Below are 15113 nucleotides of genomic sequence, written 5' to 3' on the forward strand. Positions count from 1 at the left end.
CGTATTAGGTTAGTAATTTATTTTTATATGCATATTTTCTGCACAAAATAATGTTTTACTACTTTAGTACTTGCCATGAATTGACCAGCTTTGCTTGAAGTAGAATAAATCTCGCAGGTATATAACTGTATATTTCTTTTTTTAAAAGACATTTGTACATAAGTTAGTTCTAGTCATATCCCGAACCCCTTTCTTACCAGACTAATTTTACTTGAAATATGATTAAAGATCTACAGCAAGTGATGTGAGTAGAAGGACTAGCTATATTGCATAAACAAGGTATTTAAAAACTTAAAACTAAATCCGTATTGTACAATGGTGTTTGGTTTGTGCGATTTTGTCATTTGTAGTATGTGTGCAATTTTTGGAAATCTGTTACTCTAATTAAAAGGTTTATCCTTTTTTAACAGGGTGGACAAATAAACATTTAATATCTAGCCCACCAGGTAGGAATCCTCCAATGGGCTCATCTAATGTTTTGGTTATCTCGAAACATTACTGTAACAGACAAAGCGAGGAAAGCAGCAGGGCACATGTGGTTTGTTTGTTTGTTTATTAGGATTTTCACATCATGTTTCACACTTTGGTTACATTCATGACAGGAACAGTAGTTGCTCATTCATCAGTAGATTCATCAGTTCACAAGGTTATATCGAAAACAGTCTTGGACAATTTAGTGTCTCCAATTCACCTCACTTTGGACTGTGGGAGGAAACCCGAGCACCCGGAGGAAACCCACGCAGACACGGGGAGAACATGCACACAGAAAGGATCCGCACCGTCTCACCTGGGGATCGAACCCAGGACCTTTTTGCTGTGAGGCGACAGTGCTACCCACTTAGCCACCATGCCACCCCACATGTGGCTCTGAAGTTCAGATATTAGACAACTGATCGGAAAGTCAGGGATTTAAGTCGCCCCACGGTCACTGCTGGATTCTTGAGCATGACCCCCGAGCCTTAGTTGCTTGATTAGTAAATGGTGTCCTGTCTCAGTTGTAAGCCACACTGGGAAAACAATCTGTGGGCACAGATAGTCCAGGGGGAGTTATCTTACCTCCGATTGCAGCTCCTCCCGACAGTTTACCAAAAAACTTAAATAAGAAACATGACATAAATCTAAGGCCGTTGACCTTCCAGAATGGTTGGTGTTCCCAGGCACATTATTAATACGTGTGTGCAAGGGGAGCATGAGAATAAATCTTTCAGCTTTTAATAATATAATAATATAGACACCTGGTGTATCCATTTGCCAATTAACCCTCTTGTTTTTCCTGTTGTCACATCCTCCACTAAACAAGACCCAACCTGCTACAATAACCGGCTATTTTTTACTATTATTTTAAGATTCATTATCTTGCTAATGTATGATGTGCTAATAACTAGGAATGTACATTCATACAAACAGATGGAGATTAATCAGAGATGTACTCAGTAACAATGATAGACCAGAATATGTATAGTTTTGTTAATAAATACCTTATACATCACAAGCTTGAATATTAAATTAAAAGTGAACACAACACATCAAACTATGATAGATGTTATCTGAACCTGTCTGGTGTCGATTAAGAGCAGGAAATCTACATGATCCATATATTTCCTGCTGTTTTATTGCGCTAACAACACAGAGCGTTTCAGTTCCTTCGGACATGCGTGCACTCTGTGACAGTGCTGAAAGGGGAAAAGCCATTAAGTAACAGTGTGCGGTTTTTGGGTAACGTGTTGCTAAACTAAAATGCTGCAGTTTGGTCCTTAACCGACGATAACCTGATAATTGCTCAAATTCTGCTTGTCTCATGTGCTTAGCCTAGAGATTTGTCCACCCTTATGAAAGCTTAAACCTTGGTCAAATACAAACTAACCAAAACTAAAAAGGTAAATACAAAGTCGTGTGAAATGTTAAATGATTGCCAGCTTTAAGAGCTTCTTGTCATGGGAAATATTCTATTTCTGTGTATTCCTGTTACCTTGTAGGTTTATTGTGATTATATTAAAATATGTGAAAGGTCAAAACTATTAAGGCCATTGTTATTTTGGAGCAGAACAATAATTGCCAAAGGTTACTAAAGTTAATATTAACAATTTTTGTTACCTTTATCAAGAAGATAATTTGTGAGCACATTTACAGCCATACCTTTCTTTATTTCTTTGTTATAGTGTTAATATTTTGTTTGTTTAATGATTGGTTTGTAAATACTGGTTAGACAGTTCTGGAATTTGATACTAATTTGACATGAGTATACTTGGATCTAGTTTACATTTGCTCATTTCATGTGTATTGAGTATCAGGATTGTTTCCAGAAATTGATTACTTGCATAAAAATACATTTGTGTGCATTTTAACTGATTTAAATCCAATTGCTTAAACCTTTTATAGTCGTGTTATATGTGTGAAGGAGGTGCACTTATCAGTGTGCTCTCAGTGCAGCTCCCAATTTCAAATAAAAATAAGGGTTGTGTCAGGAAGGGCATCCGGCATAAAATTCATGTCAGATTAAGTATGCAAAATAAAATCATCTGCTGTGACGACACTTAATACAAAAACAGCCGAAAGTCAAAGATAAAATAAACCCTGTCCATGACAGATTAGTTTGCTTGTAGGTCAAAACAGTGTTTTTGTAAGGATTTTTCCTCCTTTTGGTGAAATACAAGTGTGAAAGTATCAGTAGTGTTTACAGTGAATACCTGTGCGATATTATTAACACAAATTACAACCAGGTAGAAAATACAGGGCTGAAGCAAGGTTTTGTTTTTTGGACTTTCTAATGGTAGGTCCAAAGTGGATGCCAAATATCTGTAGCATAGAAAGAGGAATTTATCAGTCAGCATATGTTTCAGTACACATGAGAGAACTATAGCTGAATCAGGTTCACATTGTGGAATTTATTTAGGCTCATACTGCAGCTGTTTACATCTGTTATACAAAGATGTAAATAAATTACAGCTGACTGAAACATAATCTAATCCAATATGTCTGGGAATAAAATGTACAGATCAGTCATGATCTGCTGCTAAAGTTCAGCTTGTAACCACTAGAACCTAAATTTAACTTGTGCATCTTTAACGTAATCATGCAAGTGTAAGTAAACTACTCAGATAATGTCAACTATTAGAAACTAATGATATCCAAGCAAGAGTCCCATTTGCTTCTGTGCAGTATGAAAGTTATTGTGTAGACACAGTGTTGCTAGTGTTGTTGCTTTCATGATCAACCAAGCCATGCAAAAAAAACACATTTTGAATGTAGCATGTATATTTTGCATAGTACAGCCAAAAACAAGATGGTGATCACAAAGCAGAATGATTGTGTTAAATCACTCTTTACTATGTCTGATTCCAATCTGACGGACCAGACACACACTGGACATTGTAGTGTCCGGTAATTGTGGTGAAAATCTTATCCTGATACATGATGCATGAAATGGCCAAGTGTTAATGTGGCCTGTTGTATATTCACATGTATACATGTATGTATAGGTGGGGATTTTAACTGCTTCTCATTGTAAAAGCCATGCTGTAGTTTTACTGCAACCTTAAGTTTATTATCTTAGCTTAAATGAAGATGGAATATCACTATGATAATTTTTGCTTTTTAATATATTCAGTCACTTCTTAATTCTGACATTCTCAGTCTTTACACAATTAACCATGTTAGGTGCACACATGGTACATTCACCCTTAAAAATCCAACAAAAAACTGGAAAAAGTGTTTTAGAATGCAGATTTTTTAACACGTCTGCATTGACTAAAACAGTCTTACAACAGTAGTGGTAATGTGTTAATGATTTGGTGACCTTGTGTGTTAGTCTGAAGTGAATGAGACTTTAAAGTGGTTGAGTGTTTGTAACCTGCAGGAATGTTTCTAACTTGCTTCTGAAGTGAAGGTTTGTCTACGTGTTTAAGGAAAGTTGTTTGTATTTATTTTGTTGTATTAAATGGGTCACTTTTATATTATTAAATTGAATGTGACTTTGGGTGTGTTGGAAATTCAAATGACGCTGCTCAGAAATTTTTACTTGTTTTTGAAAATACATTAAACATCCGTGGTGGGAACAGTATATCTGTTCTTTTATTCCCATTCACAAACCTTGGGGCTAAAACTTGGATGTAATGTATGTGCTGCTGAAGTAGCTGTGATTGTACATGTCCTATGTTGTTCCTGGTTTGCCCTGTATTCTTTCAGACTGAATTACAGAAAGCAGATACCTGATATGTCTTTAGTGCTGTCTTATTTGATATTGCTTCACACCTAAAGGTTCCACATTGTTAACGTAATTAAACTTCAGTTTAGGGTGGATGGTTTTATGTAGGTTTGGTGGATGTAGATTTTGTGGTGGTTACTAAAAATATGAAAAAAATAATGCCTTGATGCCTTTCTGTTGTCTCCCAATAGGAAGACTTAAATGTTACAATGTATATATTATATTTATAAGGAAATAATAAACAAAATCGAATATTTAATGACTTGGTGGTTTTCTTTTTTTACATATTTAGTAGTACTATATAATTTGTGAATACACCGATGAGGCATAACATTATGACCACCTTCCCAATATTGTGTTGGTTCCCCTTTTGCTGCCAAAACAGCCCTGACCCATCGAGGCAAGGACTCCACTAGACCCCTGAAGGTGTGCTGTGGTATCTGGCACCAAGATGTTAGCAGCAGATTCTTTAACTCCTGTAAGTTGTGAGGTGGGGCCTCCATGGATCGGACCTGTCTGTCCAGCACATCCCACAGATCGACTGGATTGAGATCTGGGGATTTTGGAGGCCAAGTCAACACCTCAAACTCGTTGCTCCTCGAACCATTCTTGAACCATTTTTGCTTGGCTGCCCATGACCCTGTCACCGGCAGACTGGGAAAACCCCACAAGAGCTGCAGTTTTGGAGATGCTCTGACCCAGTTGTCTAGCCATCACAATTTGACTCTTGTCAAACTCGCTCAAATCCTTAAGCTTGTCCATTTTTCCTGCTTCTGACACATCAACTTTGAGGATAAAATGTTCACTTGCTGCCTAATATATCCCACCCACTAAGAGGTGCCGTGAAGAAGAGATCATCAGTGTTATTTACTTCACCTGTCATAATGTTATGCCTGGTTGGTGTATGTGCCCTGCAACAGATTGGTGCCCTGTCCAGAGTATCCATTTACATTTTAAGCATTTAGCTGACACTCCAAAGCGACTTACAGTTATGACAGATACAGTTTAAGCAACTAAGGGTTAAGGGCCTTGCTCAGGGGCCCAACAGTGGTGGTGGTAATGTTTGATCCGGTAACCTTATGATTACTAGTCCAGTATCTTAACCACTGAGCTACCACTCCCATTGTACACCGTGGTATCCCGGTCAACGGGTTCTGACACGACCCTGACCAGGATTAAGCAGTTAATGAAGATGATAAGGAAGGTAGAAGAGAAATCAGGGTACAAGGTTGAATGAGTGATCCCAAGAACACCACACCCACAGTTAACTACTGGGCTAGGAGCATAATGATGGATAGATAGATATTGATTTATTTATAAATTTATACATAAATATATGTATAATGTTACATTATTATAAATATTTATATATATTTTATATATACAGTACATACAGCCTGCAGTGTAGTCTGCGTCGGGTGGGCGCACTGTGCACGTCTGGAGCGTGTTCACGGTGCGTGCGCGCACTCGTTGTTCGATTCCAAGATGGCGGTCGCCGCCGGATCGGGTAATTCACTTCCCTCAATTTTAAGGTTTATTTTTGTAATGCATGTTGTGTTTGTTAAACAGTTGACGAAATGTTAAATAGTGTCGTTGTGTGATAGTTAATACTCCCTATAAATGTATTATTCGTGGTATAGTTAGGATGAATAGTAACGCACTTTAATGGTGTTAGCAATGCTACCGGCTAACAGCAGGCTGAATTAGCTTTATTAACAGGAACAATTAGCTTTGCTGTTTCTGACACTCTGTATGTAGTATCTTACTCAGCTAGTTGCTTGGAAATGTTTGGGTAAGAAATGACTTAGGCTCATGAGTGGTTGACAGATTTCTAGAACAATAGACGTGCTAGTTAATTGTAAGGTCAATTAGATGTTGTGCTGAATGTATTTATTTAGCTGCTATTTATTGTCCTTTTATGCTTTGTTAATGGGCAGATGGAAATCATAACCGGTTACTCGTACTGCATGATGCAGGGCGTTGGATCTGGTGTTTTCGTCATTACAGTCTGCGATTTTATTATGAGTCGTATTATAATTAATGCTACTGATAGATTATTAAAAAAACTGCTCAGATTGCAATAGTGCTGCAGGATTATATATAATATAATGTGAATATAATTGATGTGATATAATTTATTTAAATTTTACTGAGGTGTATGTCCTTCAATCTGTTATTTCTCTTACCAATAGTCTTAATATAAAATATTTTATAAATGTATGTTATGTACATATGTCACAATTTTAAACATAGCAAAATGCAATATGGGTGTTGACTTGGATTTGACAATTTACCCATTCCATGGACACAAATAAAACGGATTATGATTATTGTCATGAATAAAGGACACAAGCTATCTCAAAGCACATAAAATTCACACTTGTAATGTTTTGCACTTTGACTGCAGATTCAGATAGATCACTTTATTAATCCCAGAGGGAAAGTCAAGTTTCTGTTTCTGTTTTCATCAGTTTCTGTCATGATGTCAGTATTGCTATTTGCTTATATATATATATATATATATATATATATATATATATATATATATATATATATATATATATATATATATATATATATATTCAAAAAATGTGATAAAATTGTGATTTGAACACGCTAAGTGATCACTCTTTAAAATAAGATCAATATTAATTCTCTGAGGGAAATTAATTTTTCCTATATATGTATGATTTACAATGAATTAAGTTTACAGCATTTAGCAGGCATCTTTACCTGAAGCAACTTACAACTGAGACTGAATACAATCCATGCAATAAATTTTTAATGAATGGCTTGTTCAGGGCCCACAGAAGCAGCCTAGCAGTGATTGAGAGAGAACCAGTGACCTTCCTATAACTGGTCATCTACATCAGCTGCTGAGCTACCACTAAATTATGTGTTAAGATCACTGGCATTACCTAAAAGGCAATGGTAGCTTACATTTTTCAGTATTTAGCAGGTGCCTTTATCAAAAGCGACTTACAATTGAGACAGTATACATTGTAAGCGATTTAAGGTTGAGGGCCTTGCTCAAGGGCCCAACAGTGGCAAGCTGGCAGCAACCTTCTGATTAAAAGTCCTGTACCCTAACTGCTGAGCTACTGCTGCCCTTAGCTTAGGGGTTAAGTTACTGGACTAGTAATCAGAAGGTTTCCCCACTATTGACAAGTTGCCATGGCTGAGCCTCTGAGCAAGGCCCTTAACATAATCTGATGGCCTTAATGTAAGTGCTGCTTTGAGATGGTTGCCTGCACAAATGGGTCAGCTTTCTACAGTTGCATTCTGTCTCATGTTTCGTGTAATAATAAATCCTCCATGTCTTGCATCTGCAAAATTTGGTTTCATTTTGAACTAGAAGAAGGAAACTCTCATTACAGAATAAGAAGAATACTTTCATCATAATTCCAGCTTGTTTAGAAATACCATAATCCAGAAAATTGTCCATAATAAAATAGTATGAATTGCTGTAATGAGCCTATTGCTGATTTACAAAATACTGTGAAATAAAGAAATAGTATTACCTGTCATAATGTGAGATGGTTAAAATACACAATGATTCAGCAATTTCTTACAGGCCTTTCCTCCTACTCAGCATTTTTTTTGCCCACCCTTTAATGGCCGACTTTGTCTCTGATGTATCTGATAATGCAGCCAACTCATTCAGGGTTTCGTTACTGAATTGAAAATCAATGCGGAACTGAAGCCAAACTTGTGGGCTGCTTGTGCCAACAAAATCAGTAGTCACCTGAACTGTGAAACAGTTCTTGCCCTTGAAAGCGTGGTATTATATTGGCAAAATGAGCACCAACTTTTGCACGACTGAAATGCACAAAGCCTCTTCGGTAGCTCCGAGTAGGATGTATATGATAGAAAATGGAAGCAGAGGTTCATGGCTTTACAGAATTCAGCTACTGAATAGAAACTGTGTATAAGACAAATGAGGTAATGCAAACGGCGGCTGTGCTTTCCAGAAATGCTTGTGTAAGCTTGCAGAGTGACAAAGAAGTAAAGGAACAGCACCACAGTAAATGCATCTGGCTACAGGCTGGTCTTTCCTTGAACACTTGGCCTTGAGAGAAATGCTGAAGGTTCTGAGAGCAGTTGGCACACCTGCACTAACAGAGAGCTAAGTGTAAAAACACAGTCACTGGGCTGTGTCTGCAAATAAACAGAACCTTGCCTGGCAGGCTTCCTGGTTTTAGCTAGAATTCAGTAGTCCTCAGCCATGCATACACTGTAAGACAAGACAAATCTTGTCAGCCGACTACTGCTTTAACTCAACTGGGAATTTCACATACCAAAGGTGTTTACAGTGTAGAAATACCTTAAAATGTGCAAAACCTGTTTTTGTATAAGACCGAATGGTGGGAACACTGCATTGGCATTTTTTTAAGGTTTTCACATATATGGGTTAGTTGGGTCAAAAATGATTCTTTGGTGATGTATGAAGTTTTAAAATGTCATGTAACATTTAGGCCTGGTTATATATTTTTTTATTAGAGATCATGAAACATGCGGCTGTTGACTTCTCTATGCTCATATAAATAAGACTAGTTTGTCTCCACCAAGAGGGTGCTCTGTGCAGCTCTCAGTATGCAGATTACAGATTTTCACAACACAAGAATGTCATATGCCTTTTAAGCAACTTGAGGCCCCAAGACCATCAGTGCAAACAATTGTCCTTAAGTACCACGTACATGGAACATGATTGTTTTGCCAGGGTCAGGATGAAAACCCAAACTGTCATCCTATGCTAAAGATGGTTGTCCATCAACCATCAAAAACAGGTCTGTATTGAATTAAAAGCTGCCGGAACACTGGTATGACTGCCTGCAGTCAACCAAGCTTTAATGGCTCCAGTTGTACCACATCCCAACCTTTTCAATGACAAAATCTTTTAGGTCCAGCTTTAGAATTTGGTCTGCAAGGCCATTTACATACATAATGCATCCGGGCGGCACAGTGGCTCGGTGGGTAGCACTGTCACCTCACAGCAAGAAGGTCCTGGGTTTGATTCCCAAGTGGAGTGGTCCGAGTCCTTTCTGCATGTTTGCAAGTTTAGACCATTCTTCAGTAGCCATGTAAAACACAATGTGCTTTTTAGCTTTTAGTTTTCAAAAATTGTATTAAATCATACAAAAATAATTGTGCGTTTGTGTTTTTGTTGGCCAGGCGTGAAGGTGCCGAGGAACTTCCGTCTGCTGGAGGAACTGGAAGAGGGACAGAAAGGAGTAGGTGATGGAACAGTGAGCTGGGGATTGGAGGATGATGATGACATGACCCTCACACGCTGGAGAGGCATGATCATCGGGCCACCACGGGTAACACTTGCATGCCTACAATAAGAGCAACACACAAACACTGTAGGAGCCATGGATGTCATGTTAACAATGACTTGCAGAAATTGGTTGTAAGATTTTGGCTAAATTTGCATCCATAATTTAATCTAGCCCACTATCGGCCAGTCTGCGTCTGCACGGACATGATTAGCTGATGTCTGAGGGGGTGGGTGCGTGGGTATGGCCAAAACAACATAGCCATTGGGAGGTGCACTTGTCACTGCATTCTCAGTGCCCGTCCCAAGCCTGGGTAAAAATATGGGTGTTGTCTTAGGAATGGCATCAGGTGTAAAAAAAAAAAAATGTGCCAAGTATGGTATGCAGGCCTGATCTACTGTGGCGACACCTAAATATGGGAGCAGCCTATTTAATGAAATAAAAGGGGAAGCACACACACCTTACTAATTTACATGGAAATCATATTACTGGCTAACATCTGTAAAAAGGCAGACCCACCTTAGCTCCTCATGTGAAACTAATACCAACATTATGGACTGTATACGTGCCTGCAGACACAGATACTCTGTTTTCATTACACACACAATAAGGAGGAATTGTGACTCATATCCCCTGTATGAATAATACACACACTTACTAGAAGGGCAAAATAATCAGGCCAACACAGGATTCTATACCATTTGACTTTAATCCTGATGTTCATGGTTAGGCACACTGGAACAAATAGTAGTTACAAGCTTTGTTTACTTCTCAAACCTACAAGACTGTCCATTAGCACAGTAGTGTACTTGCACTTTAGAAAAAAAAAACCAAACAGGTTACATTGCTGTACATTTATTAGCTAACAATTGTCAACAGTAGTCGTAGAGATTTATTGACTAGTGTTAAAATTATTTTATTAAGTGTACAATCTTATGAAGTTTTGGACACCTGATCAAATTTATTTGATGATTCTTTACGGCTGCTCCACCTAGGGGTCACCACAGTGGATAATTTGTCTGCCTATTTGATCTGCACAGTTTACGCTGGATGCACTTTCTGACACAACCCTTTTATTTATCTGGGCTTGGGACTGGCACTAAGTGTGCACTGATATTTGTCTTCCCAATAGCTAGGTTTACATACCATGCACTTTCTGTATTAATTTCATGTTTTGCTAAATTTCTAAATAAAATTAGGTTTACACATCATCTATACAGCCAACAAATGTGCAACTTCTGCACAGTAAAAATAGAAACATTGTCTTAGAAACTCTCAAACAGAATTAAAATTTCTTCTCATTAAAACAAACTCATTTTTGCTCCTTTTTTTCTTTCTTAAAACAAACTCATGCTCGACATTTCTGCCATTTTCACTAAGTTATCCTGTTTCTTAATATTTTACTGTAAAACTCAGTGATGTGATTTATATTTAAATGGGTTGCTATAAGCTTGTCGGTTACCACTAACGATTAACCAGTGGCTGTTGATTATGGGCTAAAAATGGCAACATTTGTTTCCCCATATTTGATGTAATTGTACCTGTCTGTTTAAAATTCACACAGTCCAATTAAGAAAGTGGACTTTGCAGAGTTTTAAAATCTTGAAACTCCCATATATGTATTTGTTATTAACATCGTTACTACATGGACCTTATGTCTTTATTTAAATACATGTTTTTTTCCTGTTAAGGTTTTTGTTTTTTTGTTCGTCACCAGTGTAGCTATTGTTCTGACCCGCATTTATTCTTTTCAAGCCCACAGCCACTCTGCTACCAACTTCCTCTGCATCTGTTTGGTAAACTATGAATTCACATTTTTAGCATCAGTCGGCATCATAATGGTACTGAAGTATCATGCATATACCAAGCTTTATAATCAGTATTACTGTATCTAGATTTAATCTATTGTCTATAAAATACAGTAACACTAGCATCACTACTGTTACTACCATAAATGATGGTAGATGTACAAGAGGATCTGTAATGTATAATTATTAATATTGTTTTTTTTAACAAAACAATATTGCATCATGCACCAGTATAAAACTATAAAAGCTTATCTTTTATTAACTACACTCAGGAAGAACGACATTAATCAGTGTGTTTAGTTAACTTTAATGAACTGTTTTCTAGCGACTCTGCCTTCAAAAAAGGGTGTTCTGCTATCACAGCATCTTAGTTTTTCACTGTTACATTTACTATGTTAACAGTGTACAGTATTTGATTAAATAAAGACTTGATGATATGAACTTGGGTGGGTTAATTGTCAATTAATCATGGTAGGTTAAAGTGGGTAAGAAAGTGCCTAAATTTGCTTCCCTATATAACATGACGTTCAAAACAATTGCCTTATTACATAACAAATGTCAAAATAAAATGCAAAAAAGAAATTCAGTCAGGGTTTTCATTTATGAGCTTCAAATTTGCAAGAAATAATGCCACCTGGGTTCAGACTTTATCTTGCCCCAACATTGCACCTGTGGTTTCTTTTTTGTTTCATTTGTATTTTTGTAATATAAGGAACCTAGAAATACTTTTAGTTTCCACATATTTGCACTTTTTATTTTAATTTATGTATCTTTTTTAGATTCTCTTAACATAGTTGAAATTTATCACTGACACTGACTTTTTGTTTGGGAACTGAGTACAGCATAATGTTTTAAATAATATGTACATAATACCGTTGATTTACCATTAAAGCTTTACAGCTTTACTTTTACTGTGTAATGGCTGTGAATGCTGTTCTAATTGTTTGTCAACATTTTCTATTGGTAGACCATCTATGAGAACAGGATGTACAGCCTGCGAGTGGAATGTGGACCCAGATATCCAGAAACTCCTCCATTTGTGCGATTCGTGACAAAGATAAATTTAAACGGAGTACACAACTCAAGTGGTGTGGTAAGTCTTTAGTTTTCCTTCTAGAAATTATTTGTATGTTTTGATGCGAAGAATAATTATGAGTAATGTGTCAATTTATATAGCGTCATTTTCCAGTTAACTAAGCTATTCTGTGCATGTTTATAAGCGGCATGACGGAGGTACTTAAAACTGATAGTGGTTAAGAGTGAGTTTCAAATGGGCACTGTTACTGTGTCCAGACTGTAGCCGCGCTCTCAGCTGGAATTAAGCATCAGATGTTGAAATTAATTTAAAAGACATTTTTAACTGGCGGCATTATTTGAACAGTGACTTCATTGTTGGCTATCAGTTAACCGGTCAATCATTGACAGCCCTAATTACCAGACACAGAATTGTACACCATAGGGTTTAAAACAATTGCTTTATCTGTTTGTTCTACAAGCATAAAAAATACTCTGAATTAAATGGCTCTAAATGAAATAACAGGAGCTCAAACAGTGAAAGTTAATTGATTGCAACAACAATAAAATAATTCATTAAATATAGAATAGAATGCCTTTATTTGTCATATGTACAGATACAGTTGAACAGTACAATGTAATTCTTTCTTCGCGTATCCCAGCTTGTTTGGAAGCTGGGGTCAGAGCGCAGGGTCAGCCATTGTACGGTGTCCCTGGAGCAGAGAGGGTTAAGGCCCTTGCTCAAGGGCCCAACAGTGGCTGCATGGCAGAGCTGGGATTCGAACTCTCAACCTTTCAGTTGATAGCCCAAAGCTCTACACACTAGGCTACCACTGTCCCAGGCATGTAATTAATAATTCAACATTGAAATTTCATATGTATAGTACAGCCTCAAGCTTGAACTGCTTCAATCATTGTATAGAGACACTGGCTAAAGCAGTTACGTTTGTGCTAAAACAATAGTTTAATTCAGTTTAGTTTTATTTATACAACACTTTTAACAAAATACATTTTCACACAGCAGCTTTATAGAAAAAGTTTCTTAGTAATTGCATATCAGGGAGTTTTTCCTCATCACTGCTGCCTCTGGCATGCTAATTTAGGAGGAACAGACTGAAAAAAGAAAGGTCAATTGTTACAAATCACTTCAGTTTGAAGTAAAATATCCTGCTATTCTATAATACCCCATCGTTCATTTCTTTTGTTCATTTGCTGTATCATTCAACTGATTAAGACTTCATTTAAATCAAAATCTAGCTCTGCAGAAAAGTTCAGAATTATTAATAATTTTTTCTTTGTGGGCTTAAAATACATACTGCTTTTTGCCTGTATGTGGCCTGTGTACACTGTATGGCCAAAGGAAGTGGACACGCTCTGTGCACCGTAAATCAGAAGTACCATAAATACATTGTTTAACAATTTTTTTGTTTAAATTCATAAATACTCTGAATGTAATGACTAATGTTTGTGTTCAGGTGGAACCGAGGGCAGTCTCGTCTTTGTCAAAGTGGCAGGACTCGTACAGTATCCGAGTTGTGCTGCAGGAGCTTAGACGACTCATGATGTGCAAAGAGAATATGAAGCTACCACAGCCGCCTGAGGGACAGATTTACACCAACTGAGACTGTACTCTACTGCAGATCCTGTCCCAACTCTCTTCCACTCTTCCTCATTTCCATTCAATATTTCATTGCTCTCTGCTTCCCTTCTCTTCATCGCTGTCACCCTTCAATTCTTAAATGCGCATTTCCATTCTCTTACGGCCTCTCGGTCTGTCAAACCCTTTCACCGTCTCTTTCACAGCAACAAGCATACACACCAACTTAAAGGAAACCCATGCCTTGTGTACTCAATCCTATCATGGCCCATCATTCCTTTTTTTTTTTTTTTTTTGATCTCTGGTTCAAACGATGAGTGATTGGTTCTTTGGTTTGACCTAGAACAAAATCATTTGAATACTGTACATCTTACTAATCATTTTATTATTGTTTGTTATAAAATCAGATTGTACAATATCATAAATCCTATTGCGTGTGTACTGTGGTTGTGAGTATTTTGTCATTTTCATATTCTTGCTCGAGGACTATTCAGCTCAGCTTAATGCACTGTAATGTCATTGTAGATGTCTGCTAGTAAAGTTTTGGTATTTGCATTTTCAGGTGTCAGATGGTGTTTAAAATTGGTTAACACACCACACCCCCCACAAGTCCACAAAATACTCCTGAAAATAAATCTAATGACGTTTCTGAAAAAAAAAAAAAAAACTTGTGAGGAATTAAATGTTTGGCTGAAAGGTAGATGGGGAATGGAGGTTTTAATAAGCTGGACCCAAATTCATTTGGGTAAAGATGGGACCCCTGAAAGGTATTGACTAGTATGTCAGCTAATAATAAAGTTAAACACTGTGGAGCACTTAGTGTGCAGTTAGGGACACGGTCAATATCATACATGTGCTGTGTAAACAATGTTTGCTCATTACCATGGCTGTAAGCACCAGATAACATGTCATTCAAAGCTGTGTCCTAGGAGTGTGAAGAACATAATAATAAAGTAAAAATATCTTACCACAGGTGTCAACTGTTTAGCTGTTTAGCAATAGAGGAAATGTTTGTACAGGAGGTAAAAGTAAGTATCAGTGAAATGACTCAGTTAATCAAACAGTTGGAAGTATTTTTTATTTCTCAACAAACTGGCTAATGACAATATGAACACTGTAATATGTGTTTGTGAGATATCTAGTAGGTAAGGTATGGCATTTAAACTGGTTGATGGTTTTATTTGTTTTCAAAAGGGTGAAAACTAAAAGTGTAC

The 15113-nt window shown here is 37.1% G+C and overlaps 1 protein-coding gene across 1 annotated transcript; it reads left to right on the plus strand.

The window, feature by feature from the left end:
- Nucleotides 1-5674: 5674 nt before the first annotated feature.
- ube2v1 (ubiquitin-conjugating enzyme E2 variant 1) lies at nucleotides 5675-14866 on the plus strand. The gene is made up of 4 exons (XM_062999054.1): nucleotides 5675-5711; nucleotides 9377-9525; nucleotides 12256-12381; nucleotides 13778-14866. Exons 1-4 carry the CDS (start codon nucleotides 5690-5692, stop codon nucleotides 13922-13924), a joined length of 444 nt encoding a protein of 147 aa, XP_062855124.1. The 5' UTR covers nucleotides 5675-5689; the 3' UTR covers nucleotides 13925-14866.
- The last annotated feature ends 247 nt before the right edge of the window (nucleotides 14867-15113 follow it).

The sequence above is a fragment of the Trichomycterus rosablanca genome, chromosome 7, assembly GCF_030014385.1.
Source record: "Trichomycterus rosablanca isolate fTriRos1 chromosome 7, fTriRos1.hap1, whole genome shotgun sequence".
NCBI lineage: Eukaryota > Metazoa > Chordata > Actinopteri > Siluriformes > Trichomycteridae > Trichomycterus > Trichomycterus rosablanca.

Coding starts and splice junctions, on each gene's coding strand:
- ube2v1 (XM_062999054.1), top strand. CDS start 5,690: ATGGCGGTCGCCGCCGGATCGG. Junction 9,526..12,255: donor TGATCATCGGGCCACCACGG/GTAACACTTGCA, acceptor TTCTATTGGTAG/ACCATCTATGAGAACAGGAT. Junction 12,382..13,777: donor TACACAACTCAAGTGGTGTG/GTAAGTCTTTAG, acceptor GTTTGTGTTCAG/GTGGAACCGAGGGCAGTCTC.